We start from the raw sequence: 14,892 nt of genomic DNA on the forward strand, positions 1-14,892 counted from the left end.
AGATTTAAGAAATACAAAATATATTGTTTAGAGATATAAAAGAAAGAGATATAAAAGAGAGAATGATTTAAGAGATATAAATATAAATCTCTCTTTTAAATCTCTTTCTCTCTCTCTCTCTCTCTCTCTCTCACACACACACACACACACACACACACACACACACACACACACACACACACACACACACACACACACACACACACACACACACATATAAATATCATACCTGTATGCACGAACACAGTCTGCACTGAAAACAGTTGAAATGTGGCAACAGCATGTCTCTATCGCCGCTCAGCGAGCAAGAAAGAGAATTCCATTAAATTACAAATGTAAATTATTCTAATTCAGAAACGGCATCGTTCGTCCTCTCCATTTTTTTTTTATGAAGTTTCTATAATATTTCTACATATTTATTTTTTTTTAAATCTGTAGAAGATTTTCGTCGCAAAATATTAAAATGTTACTTTGGCAAGACTTGATATAGGAGTTTACGTAAAAAGCTGAAATTTTGAAAATCTTCATTTCGGCATCGCTAGGGTCTTCGAAATTTTAACCATATATAGATAAAATTTTTTTAAATATAATATCCAAATTTCAAAAAAAACTGTAGAAACTCAATTTCTCAGAGAAATACCTTAAGTTTTTTTTTTTATCGAAAATTGTTTATTGACGTTGATGCATGTATTATTTCGTATCTTGCACAATTGTCTGCTGGTCATTACGAATACGACACAAAAATGTTTTTTTGCGATGTATCATGTAAGAAATTTTTCTATTTATTTTTTACAGCAGTCTGCTTTATCTTTCATAATTTCAGAGAAGTTGCGGCTACTATGAACATTTTCATATATATATATATATATATATATATATATATATATATATATATATATATAATGCATGTGTCTTAGAATTATAAGTTGCCCCTCTAACCTAATGTCAGAAAAAGTCGATTTAAATTAAGCATAAACGATATTATACGATTAATTTGAAAGGTTGCCTGCTGTGAACATACACTTATATTACATTTTGCGGATATCAGCATTATCATATTTCCGTCACGAAATATTTCGACATTAGAAGCATTAAAAACAGGAAATATTAGTCATTCTGTATCTCATTCTAGCATAATTTTTCTCTTCTTTATCATGAAAGCTTTTTTATTTTAAAACATAGAATTAGAACAAAATGAAGATCATTATATTATCGGACTATCTTCCTTCCGAAACATATGTTCAACTATCACTTGTATTTTATGTTTTTTTTTCTTTTTTTTCGTAGTATCTGAAAAAATCAATGATACAGAGGCTGAATTTGTACTATAATTAAATTGAGTTCAAATTTCAATACTTTTATGTGCATGCGTGCGTGTGTGCGTACGTGTGTGCGTGTGTAGTTATTGTTGTATACAAAATATCTAAGATTTTTTAAATCTGATTCTATCCGTGGATATTACTCTGGATAGAAAATGCAAAATGTACAATGACGGATTATCTTTATAAACAAAAAATAAATAAAACAAAATTATTATTAATAAATTATAATAACATATAATAATAAAATCAATTATACCTTTAGCACTTAAAAAAGATGGATTTGCGTGATTCTTGCAGTTCTTATGATACAAAATAAATATCCATTCAAAATCCAAACTAAAATCATGAAAAGTTATAACATTTATGAATCAATTATCTTTATTTAATTTTTTACGTTTTTCGTTTGAACAATTTTTTCGGTGATAGTCGCTGCATTTTCTTTCAGTCGAGTGTTTCTCGCATAACTTTAGACTTACTACGCCATTGTCAGGATCGTACGAGCCTAATCGACAGTAACTCTTGGCAATCTTTCGTCTCTGAACTGTTGCTATGAAGTACAGTCTGTAGTAACATTGCTGCGCACAGTGCATACACCGAGAATTATGTGATGCTACAAAAAAGCATACTTGCATACAAAAAAGAAAAATTAATTATTTATATATGAAGCGCTGTACTATATTAAAAAAAATATATTTAAAGGGCACAGTTGTGTCGCTAGTTGGAGTTATGTGTTTTCCGCAAGTAGAAGTTTATTATGTGAGATGTATCGCTTCGTAATTAAAGTTGTCATATCGATTAAAAATACGTAATTGTGATTTTTCTGTATTTGTTCGTTTATTTTGAATGAATTAATTGCACATAGAATTTTTACATGTAATTAAATGAGTTTAATGATCCTTCTTTTTTTATTTTATAATTATTTATATGTCAAGTAAACTAGTTCACAGTATATGTATGAACAATTATACGACATATGGTATCAATCTCAATATTTTGCAACTTTGAAAAAGTTCTTAAGTATATATATATATGTATGTATGTTGATAGCTTATCTTTAAGCTTTAACGTCAGCATTTTAACCAGAGTTTTAAAGCTACTAAAAATTTCATTATTTATTTACTCGAAGATAAAATAAAGTTATTAAATTATTAAAAATAAATAATTAGTTCCTTGAAGAGAAATTGTTATATTTTGAGAAATGCTAGAAAATTATTACTCGTTTTTTAAATTCTTTAGAACTTTTCACCGATCGCTTGGAACTCTCAACGTACTTCCGGCATTGAGGAACAAATAGCATCTTTATTTTCAGGTTCTAGAAGTTTGGGAAAAAAAAATTATAAAAAGGGATGAGAGGCATTATGTTACTATTCATTTTGTTTTAATCAATGAAGAGCGTGTTCTACAATCTGTTTTGTAAAGTTTTTCCTTTTCTTAATTTTTTGGGTTGCAATGGATGAACGATGATTGTCGAGTTCATCGTGCGTATCTCGGATCAATCAACCGTAGATCTACTTTTCAGCGACAAAATGATTCGTAATCTTGCATCTTGACAGGTCGTATTACGTGTTTCTGTTCATCAAATTAAATTGATAATATGCTGCATCACGACGGAATGTATCCGTTTTTTTCATAATTAAATCTCTATTTAATCTTATATCACGTTAAATCTCTATTATAATAAAATATAAAAATAATAAAATGAAGATTATTTCTTTCACATCGTTTGTAGTGTCAATATTTATTTTCAACGAAGTTTTATCAAGTCTCTATTTTTCCTCTATACATATATGTTCTTAACTTCCTTTCCTCTTAATTAATTTATTTTGTTAATTCTATTTTTTATTTAATTTCTATTCGACTACATCGTTTTTCTCAAATATATAATGTGTTAGGTTGGTATTTCATATGTCGTACGACAAGATTTTTTATTGATTGGCTGCAAAGTAAAGAACTTTTCGGATCTGTTTTCTCTCTGTCTTGTAATCAATCAACAAATTTGAAATCTTTGTTGCACAACACATATGAAATATTAATATACGATGCATCGTGGAGATCATTGTACTTTTATTATTTGTTCTATTTCAACATTTATCCTTACAAGGCTTCATCAACGGTCTTTATTTACCTTTTATGACTACATTTTAAAATACCTTCTTCGAGGAAAATTTAAAATACTCTTAAAATTTACTTTTATATAGTACGCATAACGTATATCATATTATATCGAATAAAATTTTCCTCAGAGAAGACGTTTCGGGATATGATATTAATGATATTACCTGTGTATATGATTCTTTCCTTTTGTTTTAAACAATTTCATAATTTTTATTAGATTATATTAATTGCAGACCCAATAAAATGGTAGACGTGTTAACGACACGTCTGCAGGAGGTATATGCCAAATGGGAAACTAAGACGCAAGTAACGCGAAATGCGGAACCGACGACCACACGATTTTCGCTGGATGGTAATTTTCTTTTCTTTCATTTCGAAACTATTCTTATGTAAGATGTATGTCGCGAGAATATATAATTACTATCAATCGACAGCTATCATCGACGTGCGACTCTAACTATTCTCTCACAGCGTATTGTTCTTTCTGCGAGTAGGTACAAAATGCGTGTCCCGATTGCAAGACGAGAGATATTTATCGCAACCTCTCGAGTCGTAAATACCATAACTATCGTACATTTAACGGATTAAGAACATAATCATTGTATTCTCCGCCTTTCTCTCGAGTCGGATTGGGATCAAAATTTATAGACCATTTATTATTCGTATCAGCTTTACTTCATATCTTCAATTTGATTTGATAATAATCTGTGTGTCAATTCTTTTATTTTGAAATTGATTATTATGTCTGTTACTCTAAATTTTAGAAGTATGAAACATTAGAATACGTGAAATTCTTTGTTACTTTTCGCATAGACGAAGAATTTCTCCGAACATCCCATTTGCAACGAGATGCACTTCCAACAATTTGTTAAATGCGATACAATTGCAGGTCTTCGACGAGCCGGCTTACAGTTGCAACGAAAGAAGATTCAGAACCGGGAACAGTCGCATAAGATACGAGAGAACTCATTGTACAGTATCAAGGAAACTGAACCGTTGATGCCTTTGATAAAACACAAATCTTCATTCCTGCATTACTGTTGTAACACCTGTATGCCCGCTTCCAGGGTGAGTTTTTGTTACTAGGACCAAGTCCACATCACATTTATAATTTATCATCCTCGGCGAGATGCACGGATCTTTTCCGGATGGACCATGCCTTGCGTGTTTTTGACCAATCTAACCCGTCGCACGATCTCACGCGTAGGCGTGCATGAGACTTCTTGAATGGAGTTACCCAGCAACCGATTAACTCATTTAACTTATCGTTAATTACCGAATTTATCGTTAAATATCAGCGATCTCGTTGCTCTGCGTCAGTTTCCGATCCATTTTTCGTCGATAAAATTAATGGGCGTAATGTAGGTATGGTTTATATGAAAATCCTACACTGAGCTATATTGATCGTGATTTATAACAAAGTTACTGAAAAAAAACGATAATTTATATATTTTTGTTTATTTAAAATTTATGAAAAAAATAAATAAAATTCTTGCCAAATTTTAGTATCTCATGGAAAAAATTTTTAATGTAGAGAAATTTTGTTTAAACAAAGTAGAGAATTCAGTTTGCTTTGAAGATCAATTAGATACATTATGTTTATTTAATTAGAATTCAGTTTACACTTTCATGTGTGTTGGACTAGATATCTTATTATATGTTAGAATGCTCTTTAGAATCCAAAGTGGTAATTATTCTATATACGTAAAATCATGAAAAAGAATTATTATGTCATAGGTAGGGGATTAGAGTTTTGAAGAGATAGGGATCAAGTATTAATTTTTAATAAAAGATTTAGGTAAAACCTTTATGATTGGAGTTTAAATCCAGTGCACTTGAGTCTGCCATATTAAATAAAAATAAAAAAAATAATGTTTAAGTTAGTTAAAATGAAATTTAATAATTAATAATATGTATAAGGTAGGATATGAATTGAGGTGGGAGAGACTAATAAATTATATATATAATATAAAATAATATATTAAATTGAAGGGAGAGCCATTATATTCGTTATATTTAGATTCACCAAAATAATATTCGTCACGAGAGTTTTATCGTATTTATCGTTACAATTGCGAAATTTACGTAAGAATAAATCGTCGCAAGTTTTATCGATATTTCAGAAAAAGATTTCTGTATCGAATAACACACATAGGTCATCTACTAAAAATACATCCAATGAGATTGTCCGGTTGCTTCTCAGTTTCTTAATCACGCGAAATCGCAAATTTCGTGGACAAATTTTGGCGCATCTTCTCACAACGTCTTTATTCCGTTCTACAACAATCCGCATTAATCGCTAGTTGTACCTAAGGAGTAGAGAGTCTCTGCAAGACGTTTCATTTGCACATTTACACGTTTACACCTACAAGCATGATCTATTTTCGGTACATGATATGAGAGATCGGTGTGGGAGAGCACACGACGTGTGACAACGACGCAAATAAGTCGCCTAAGAACTTTTATTTTTAAAGATCCTATTGGTCCCGAAACGGAAGATCCTGTTGACCTCGTAATGTGATCATTTAGTTTTCGTGAAACGTAACTGTGCGTATGTGTAATTAATTATGTGTACAACGCAACGATTGATCATTCCGTAGAATTCTATTTTCAATAAACTGAAATTTATAATCAAGCGATGGTGATCTCATGATACACGCAGGGATACATGTAGTTGTTATGGCCTTATTACCTAATTAAAGAATATGTCCTCTGACATGTGTTTAATTATGTAACGAAGCTTTGGTCGTCTTTCATCACTTGACCCTCCGGAATAAAAACAATTATAACACGTACACACGCATGCATCGACGCGTGCGTAAATGAACTTTGTGCTAAGGCACTTAATCTTGAAGAGGAAAAATTCAACCAAAAGTGGATTTGAAGAAGGAAGGGAGGGAGATTCGTTCTTCCACATATATTTTGATAAACCATGTGTATGATTAATTAATTTAAATGATTTTGAATTTTTATAATTATAATTATTTCGATAATTTTATAACAATTTTACGTAATTAAAAAACAAATTGAAAAAATATTTTTAATTCAAAATTGAATTTGGAGTGATGAAAAAGTGTCAACATATGTTTATCATAGATAACGATTATTTATTATCAAAGATCATCTAATAATTGTCGTTTAATAATAATAATAATATTCAATTTGTATACACGTGGTGTATAGTGATAAACATGTATTTGATATTCTAATGATAAGAGACATGTGCGAAGAAACACGTGGATTCTTGTCACGATGGTGGCGTATTGTTATCATTCGGGGGTATCCAAAGAATGTGAGTTAATAGAAGTATACAAATATAATTAATTTTATAACGTTTATATGAAATGTTTAAAGGCCTTTGCTAGAAAAATGAGTTGACTTTGAAATAAATTAGAAGCACGTAATAATTTTAAAACACATATATTTGACGTTTCCGAAAAAATAGATTAATTAGCTGCTTCTAGTATACGTTCTCATATATGCTCCTTATATATTTTTATTATGTAATTTCTGCTGTCTTTACGAAATCTGAATTGAAAAAAATTTTTTATTTTACTTCCGATCTTTTGTTCCAGGATACATTAGTAAACGCCGTGCTCAAGCAGCAGCAGCAATCATATGGTGTGAATATACTGACACAAAAATCAGATTCTCGAACACTTTTCTCGAAAATATTTACTCATCTATATCTTGTATTAAGCTTCAAGAATCATGACTATCCAAGGGTTACAGAAACAGTAAGTTTTGCTCTCATGTACTCTTATCGAATTTGAGCTAAATAAAAATCTCCACTATTGTTAAACTTGCTCTCGATGTAGGTCCTGAACGACGAAAAATTAAAAGAAGCCATCAAATTAACTGCATTAGAAACAGCTAATCATGAGGGTTGCAGCGAGGAGAAAGCGTTCGCAAAAGCGAAAGCCAGAGCTAGGAGCATACTCCTGCGAATGGAGAGTACTTGTAGCAACGCTTTTATTAAAATAGCCACGTGGGTGTTCTACAAATTGTTGCCCTGTTTCATACAATCCATTGTCGTTATACCCTCTCAACTGGAGATGCTGAAGCAGGCGAGTAATACCGGTTTGCCGCTCGTAATGCTGCCCCTGCACCGCAGTCACTTAGATTATATAATGGTCGACTTCCAAATGGTTCTGAATGATATAAGGAGTCCATTGATCGCGGCGGGGGATAATTTGAGGATGCCATTTTTCGGGTAAGCTTAGAATTTATAAAGTTTGTTCTAAGTTTATGTTAAGTTTTAGGATCTTATTCAGTAACATTTATGAGGATATATTTACAATACGCTCAATATCGATTGACAGATGGCTTTTAAAAAATCTGGGCGCTTTCTACATCAAACGTCGTATCGATCCGGTAACAGGACGCAAGGATCTTCTTTATCGCGCAACTCTTCAAACGTACATCATGGAGAATCTTCGTGCTGGACACAACATGGAATGTTTCATAGAAGGTGGCCGCACAAGAACCGGTAAACCTTGCATGCCAAAGAGTGGTATCCTGAGCGTCATCGTCGACGCATACATGGATGGCACCATTGAGGATGCGTTTCTAGTACCTGTAGCGATTAATTACGAACGACTGGTAGATGGAAATTTTGTTAGAGAACAGTTAGGGCAACCAAAGAAAATGGAGACTTTCACGTCGACGATTAAAGCTATGTGGTCAACATTAAGGGGCCGTTATGGCATCGTCAAAATCGATTTCTGTCAACCGTTTTCCCTCAGGGTAAGAGAGAAAGAAAGATAATTTTTCTCAAATCAAATTGATTCATATCGATAAGTTAAGATTTTTAATGTGGAGAAATGATTTCCAACAGGAAATGGTAAAGGCTTTTCAAGTTCAGCAAAATAAATTGGCTTTAAAAACTTCAGAAGGACATTTAAAATATACTATGTCGAATTCATCTCTTTACGGTACAGATGTAGTTGTGGAGGAACATCGACAAATGGTAGATAGCATCGCTAGGCACGTTGTGTATGGTGAGTCAAAATGATTATTAGTGTTATGAAGTAAATATATCTTATTGATATAGAAATATTTCTGTCGATTGTGAAATGATGTCTTTATTATAATTTTTCAAGAAATGAATTTGAATTATAATATCATCGTCTAATTGTTTTTAGATTCGTCAACATCTATGCCGATTATGTCAACGAATGTTGTTGCATTTTTATTATTAAATAAGTTCAGAGACGGTTGTACGTTAGATAAACTGGTCGAAGCGTTTGATTCGATAAGACAAGAATTGGAATTTAGTGAAAAGAACGTAGCGTTTTGCGGGGAGAGTGTTGATATCATTAATCATGCGGTTGGTAGACAAATAAAATGATTTGGTTATGTGAGAAAAGAACTAGAAATTTATTAATCTTTGAATTTGTAGCTGGATATCTTAGGACCTGGCCTAGTGATGCAACAGCGACAAGAAATTACCGAAGCCATTGAAGGCAATCAATCCTATAAATCAAACGTCGTCACAGCGATCCGTCCTATATCAATTTTACCAAATGTGATCGAATTATCATACTATAGCAACACTATGCTGCTATATTATATTATGGACAGTATAGTAGGTAAGACACATGAAGAGATCGACGAGCAGCTTAATCTTTTATCTGCAATCTGAATTTTTTTTATAAATAAAATTTTACTCTCAAATATTTTCTAAAGGAAGGTATTTCTCTTTTTGTTAAATTATATATTTTTAAACAAATTTTTTTTTAGTTTTGTGTTCAAATTTTAATTTTTAAATAGAAGTTTTAACATAAAAGACCTAGATTGCAGATGAAGGGAGTAAAAATATGATTGCAGATAGAGGATTAATTTTAAAACATAACTTTGTTATATTTTCAGTAACAGCTTTGTATGCTGAATTGCAATCTCAGATCAACGATCCAATCGCGATCGCTGAGAACAATATTACAGTATTGCAAAACAGTCTGCTCGAGCGGGCACTCAAGTTATGTGACATTCTTAGGTATGAGTTTATTTTCTGTAGGCCCTGCCAAGAATTGAGAGACGTAGTTCTTGAAACAATACAGAATATCTCGCACAAAGGCATTATTACCCAGAAAGAGGTATATTTGTTTTTCTTTTACATAGATTAATTAAATAATTTATTTAAGTTATATATAGTAATAAAAAAAATAATTGACAGGAAGTTTATCTAGAGAATGAACTTTGGAGCAAAAGATACGCTCAAAATTTTGATGACAGTTCAGACGAAGAGTACTCGAGAGAACGGGAAATTCGGAAGATTGAATATAAAGTAAATTATTAATTATTTTTAATTATTAATTATTTTTTTAATTATTAATTATTTTTCTTAGATTTTTCTTGCTATTAATAATATCTATGTATCAACTTTTAAATTATTATATAAATATTATTTATTAGGTGTTGGAATTAATTCGTAGCGTTTTTTAATGAAAGAATGTTATTTATTTCACATGAGCATTAAAAAATACATTAATGAAAGTACTTCCCATCACTTGTAAAACGCTACGAATTAATTCCAACACCTAATAATATATTTATTAATCTTATAAGTTCTTTTTCTTAATTACTTTTAGCTGAGTTTAAGACCGGAACATTCTAATCGCATGGAATTTTTACATACAATGTTACGTCCGTTAATTGACACGTATACATGCAGTGCTTTCAATTTGAGAAAATTAGTCGATCGATCGCTTAACGAACGAGAGTTAGTTCAAGAAGTATTGAACGAAATCAAAACCAAAGTGGACGGAGGTATAATTAGTTATGGTAAGTTTTATATATATATATATATATAAGTATACACACACACACACACACACACACACACACAATTTTTCAACGCGATTCTGGTGACATTCGGATGTAAAATATATTGTTAACTACATAATTTTCCATTGGGAACACAAGATTGCTTATAAATAAAATAATATATACAGTTTGGAATCACTCAATTAATAAAGACTGAAAATTGTTTTTATATTATATATAAAATGATATCATTTCTTTAATAGGAGAGAGTTTATGCGTCGATCCGATAAAGAACTCCTTTAGACTGTTCGAAAAATGGAATGTCCTGATGTGTCACATGCAAGAGAACATTAAAATTTTTTACTTGAAAGAGGATTATGATACGGATGCGGCGACGAAAAATGTATACGATACCATAGCTGCTTTTAAGTGGGTTAGAAATATGGACTAAAATATATGGTGATATTTCCTATTTCAATTAAAAAGAGTTTTTGAATCACTATTTTTTTATATCTTTTATAAAAAATCTCATTAATTACACACACATAAGCTTTAATATCCAACAATTTTTTTTTCTTACGAACATTGTCGGACATGCGTTAAGTACACATAACTATATAATTTGTTTGCATTGCTTGAAATCTCCCCCAAATTTTTGCATCTAAAACAAGATATAGTATAAACATATACTTAGATTTAATCAAAGAAGCCGAAGATTTTAAGTGCAAAAAGTACAAGCAATGCGAACAAATCTTATAAATACGTATAGTATTGTAGTGTGTACTACAATATATATGTAAGTACATGCAACTTGTATATAACTTCTTTTATTGGAAAAAGATAAAAAAAGATATGATATGGTATATCACTTGTGAATGTTCCTAAAAATATACGTGATTTACATTCACAATGAAATACTTAAAAATCCTGTTTCACGATGTAGAACTGTACAGATGCAAAATTAAATCATAGCTGTAAGTTGGTTGTATCATAAAATATTTTTACGAATAAATAGATAATACTATATATTATAGAAATATGTTTATAGTTCTTTTTAATAAAAATAATCTTGTGCGTATATATATATTTAATAATTTCTCTCTTTTCGATTCTATTAATTTAACATCTTGCTACGTATATCTTGCAAAAACTTTATGTGCACTGCAATCTAACCGCTTCAGTATTTCACAATCGACGAAATCGGACAACTCCTTCTGAGTCCCATGCACTTTTCTCTGTCAATGAACAGTGCATCTATCTTAGATTTTAAATTGCTTTCCAGATTAGATCTCGTGCGTAAAAGTTGCTGATGTTGCGCCTCAGATTGTTGCAGTTTCATATTCAAATCATTCACTATTTTATTAATATCCTCTACTTCTTTGTTCATCCTATGAAGCACGCAAATATTGTTATCTGAATAGTGACACGTAAATGATTTTAACAAACCTGAGTTGAGCATCATCTTTGCATAGTTCATTGTCCGGACGATGCGTCCTGGCCTCCAGTCGCGTGTGCACCACTTTTAATACTGGACTTTTATCGGCGATAGTCTTTTGCATTAATGCTACATTCTTTTCGACGTCAAAAATCTCTTCCTGAATCTAAAATGTCCATATACAGATAATATCGAATCTTATGCATAAGATTTAATTAAGATTAAACAAGAAGGATCTAAAGACGTTAAGATTTTACGTGAAGATTTTACAATTTCAAATATTTTTTAGATGTTTTCTGAATTTTTCACATTGTTTATAATGTTGATAAAAATTTACAGACTCTTACTATGATCTTACATCCCAGTTTTTTGTTAACAAAAATGTTACCTTATGTAAATGCGTTTGTAATTTTTCTTTCGCTTCCAACATTTCGGCAATTCGTCTGTCCAGCGCTTCATTAGTTTCAGTCCAAGCTTCGCATATTTCGTGGACTACCGCATTTATAACATTGTCAATATCATTTCGCAATTGGTGCGATTTTGCTCGTTCCGTCTGCGATTTCTTCACTATACTATTTGTTGCTTCTTCCCAAAATTCAGGCGTAATAACACTGCATAAACATAGTTGTTATAGCTCCAGTCAGTAGAGAAATAAGGTGTACGAAGAACAAATAATATATCTTGCTTAGTAAAGTAAAATATGTTATTATAAAAATATCAATTTATGTGAAAAAGTTTCATTTTATAGTTTTTCTTTCTTTTTCAAAATAGTGTGCTTATAAATGAAAGCTTTCATAATTACCTGGGATCGTATCTTTCTATACCACCATAATATTGCAGACCTCGAGTAAGATTGTTCATCTGGTGACATACGTTATCAATTCCCAGGGTTGTTTCTTTGTTTTGTAAATCAATCTGTAGTTGATGCTGCACAGCTCTACCATTTGTTAACTGAAAAATATTATAGAGGAAGTCTTCAAGGTTGATACCACATACTATCGACAAACTTATGACATACCTGATTAATACATTTATCCATGATCTGTTTCAACTTTTTCTCACAGTTTCTCATTATTTCAACTTCTTCTAGCAGATCTTTTTCGACCTCATCATGTGTCAAATCAATGCCTATCAATATCAATTAATTAATTAAGCCTTCTAGGTGATGCAATCTAAAATATTCTTCCATTTTTTTACAATGATTGCTTATTTTTAATCTCAATATCGAGTCTCTTTATCTAATATCAAAAAATGAAGAACCTTTTCTCGACTCCCGATGATAAAGACATTCTTGCGTAATATGTAATGGTCTTTCAAGACTTTGGATCACGGTTTGCAATTTGCGACGACTGTCCTGCATTTTACCGTTTTCTATGATTAATCTCTCCAATTCTGATGCCACTTCATTCCGCCAGAAAGTAACATCTGTGATTCTTTCCCCGAGTTTTCGACCACTCTCTGTTTGTCCCTCTTTTACCTTTTCATCTACTTCTCTAAAATAAATATCACAACAACAATATATTTCAAGAAATACACTTAAATCATGATATAATTTATTAACAAATAATTTTTAAGATAACTGGGATAACTGGGATAATTAAATCAGTTTTAATATAATTAATATTATTTCTATTTTGATTGCATTGAATAACTTTCTGCAAACAAGTTCTTAATCTTTTTATAAATTATTTTATAATTTTATAGAATATCAAATATAACAACAAATGAAAAACTTTAAGGGTAGACTTTGTTAATGCAAAGTTAAAACAATTAATACATTACTAAATAATTTGATTTAAAAGAAACATCGACTCGAGTCTTAAAAATGTACTCCTACCGCATTAAGCATGCATTGTTCTTGCGCAATTTTTCAGAATAATTTCTATTCGCATTCGCTTCATTATAGAGTTTGATTTCATTCTGTATCCAATCACTTGGAGTGTATCGCGTGTAAAGCGCGGCACGTGCCGCATGCGAAGGATTGCGATCAAAACCGGTTACCAAATTTGGAAATTTCAGTGGCTCTGCCGCCAATCCACGTGACGTGCGACAAGCATCCACCAGCAGATTCGTTATTGGCTGTGCAGATCTAACATATTACATTATGATTAATTTGAATAAAAGAAATTCATTTTTATTTTTTATGTTAAAAATAGCGTAGACCTTTAAATTGGATTTTATTCATCTTTTACTTTTTCAAATTGGAATTTATGTATCAGTGAATGTTAGAACTATAGTAAATTACTCACAAGGGAGTCACCTCTACGACCTCGTATCCCAAAGTAGGTCGCCAGGGATGCGGCCTTGGAGTCTTGTAAAATTCTCCAACTCTGGTTGGAATCGGAGGACCTGCGACCTGCTCCATACATGGTAAAACGCCGACTGTACTCCATGGTTGAAGTTGCTAGACATAATAATAGATGTTTGAGTAATAAGAAATGAATAAATATAACATTAATTGAAAATCCCAATAGACATGGTTTGCTCCTCGAATGTTTTTGCATACATATTACAATAAATAAAATCGCTGTCACAATTTCTTATATTTTAATCCTACATCTGATTAATATGAAATTGACAGAATCGTTTAATCGATATTCAATACGATATAATACGTAATACTTAATAATAATAATAATAATATTTACGGAGTACATAACGGTTTCAATCCTTTTCTCGGTTTTAACGTTGACCATGATTACAATAAATTTCGTAAGTTTTTTTCCACGTTTTTCGAAGAAGAGATAGCAATTCAACGCAATTTCGAAATGCGATTAACTTGAAGTAAATCAAATATGATTTGGAAAACTCAATGCCTACTCCGAAGTCATGATGCAAGTAGACATGTCTACTTACATCATGCTTCGAAATAATCTCTATCATGAAAGTAACCAAATGAAATAATAAAATAATAATATAATAATAATAATATATAAAAGAACATTTTTCTTTTTTCTCCTTTCTTTTTTTCTCGAATGATTCTGAAAATATAATACCTACTCCAAAACTAATAATAATAATAATAATAATAATAATAATAATAATGAAATAGTACAACAAAAATAGTGTAATAATAAACGTTTTATTAAGTGTGAATATACAACAAGACATGTTAATAATATAATTAACGTACACACACAATATAATATATACACATCAATATAACAAGAATATTTTCCTTTTTTTCTCAAGTGATTTTGAAAATGCAATACCTACTTCAAAATAATCAAGTAAAATAATAATAATAATAACAAT

General features: G+C 30.9%; 2 protein-coding genes across 4 annotated transcripts in view; one reads left to right on the plus strand and one right to left on the minus strand.

Moving 5' to 3' along the window:
- Positions 1-11,239, plus strand: part of mino (glycerol-3-phosphate acyltransferase mino) — a 30,238-nt gene extending 18,999 nt beyond the window's left edge. For 2 of the 3 annotated variants that reach the window (XM_011070758.2, XM_011070757.2), the window contains exons 2-13: positions 3,671-3,789; positions 4,327-4,505; positions 7,013-7,174; positions 7,256-7,650; positions 7,760-8,183; positions 8,275-8,437; positions 8,582-8,766; positions 8,839-9,028; positions 9,309-9,532; positions 9,613-9,723; positions 10,028-10,220; positions 10,466-11,239. In XM_011070758.2, coding sequence (XP_011069060.1) covers positions 3,681-3,789; positions 4,327-4,505; positions 7,013-7,174; positions 7,256-7,650; positions 7,760-8,183; positions 8,275-8,437; positions 8,582-8,766; positions 8,839-9,028; positions 9,309-9,532; positions 9,613-9,723; positions 10,028-10,220; positions 10,466-10,653 — 2,523 coding nt within the window. In that variant the 5' untranslated portion in view covers positions 3,671-3,680 and the 3' untranslated portion in view covers positions 10,654-11,239. Of the gene's footprint in view, positions 1-3,670; positions 3,790-4,326; positions 4,506-6,589; positions 6,730-7,012; positions 7,175-7,255; positions 7,651-7,759; positions 8,184-8,274; positions 8,438-8,581; positions 8,767-8,838; positions 9,029-9,308; positions 9,533-9,612; positions 9,724-10,027; positions 10,221-10,465 lie in introns of those variants that run through there. The other variant, XM_011070760.2, reaches the window with a different exon arrangement.
- A 113-nt stretch (positions 11,240-11,352) lies between these two features.
- LOC105154942 (tektin-3) lies at positions 11,353-14,033 on the minus strand. Its single transcript, XM_011070756.2, has 8 exons — positions 13,887-14,033; positions 13,475-13,726; positions 12,898-13,130; positions 12,656-12,765; positions 12,440-12,588; positions 12,026-12,248; positions 11,649-11,803; positions 11,353-11,590 (listed from the first exon to the last, which is right to left on the minus strand). Exons 1-8 carry the CDS (start codon positions 14,000-14,002, stop codon positions 11,380-11,382), a joined length of 1,449 nt encoding a protein of 482 aa, XP_011069058.2. The 5' UTR covers positions 14,003-14,033; the 3' UTR covers positions 11,353-11,379.
- Between the last annotated feature and the right edge of the window lie 859 nt (positions 14,034-14,892).

Source organism: Acromyrmex echinatior, chromosome 1 (genome assembly GCF_024713525.1).
Source record: "Acromyrmex echinatior isolate Ae372 chromosome 1, ASM2471352v2, whole genome shotgun sequence".
In the NCBI taxonomy this organism is placed as follows: domain Eukaryota; kingdom Metazoa; phylum Arthropoda; class Insecta; order Hymenoptera; family Formicidae; genus Acromyrmex; species Acromyrmex echinatior.

Coding starts and splice junctions, on each gene's coding strand:
- LOC105154942 (XM_011070756.2), bottom strand. CDS start 14,002: ATGGAGCAGGTCGCAGGTCCTCCGATTCCAACCAGAGTTGGAGAATTT. Junction 12,589..12,655: donor TGGATAAATGTATTAATCAG/GTATGTCATAAG, acceptor AATATTTTTCAG/TTAACAAATGGTAGAGCTGT. Junction 12,249..12,439: donor ATAGAAAGATACGATCCCAG/GTAATTATGAAA, acceptor ATGTTTATGCAG/TGTTATTACGCCTGAATTTT.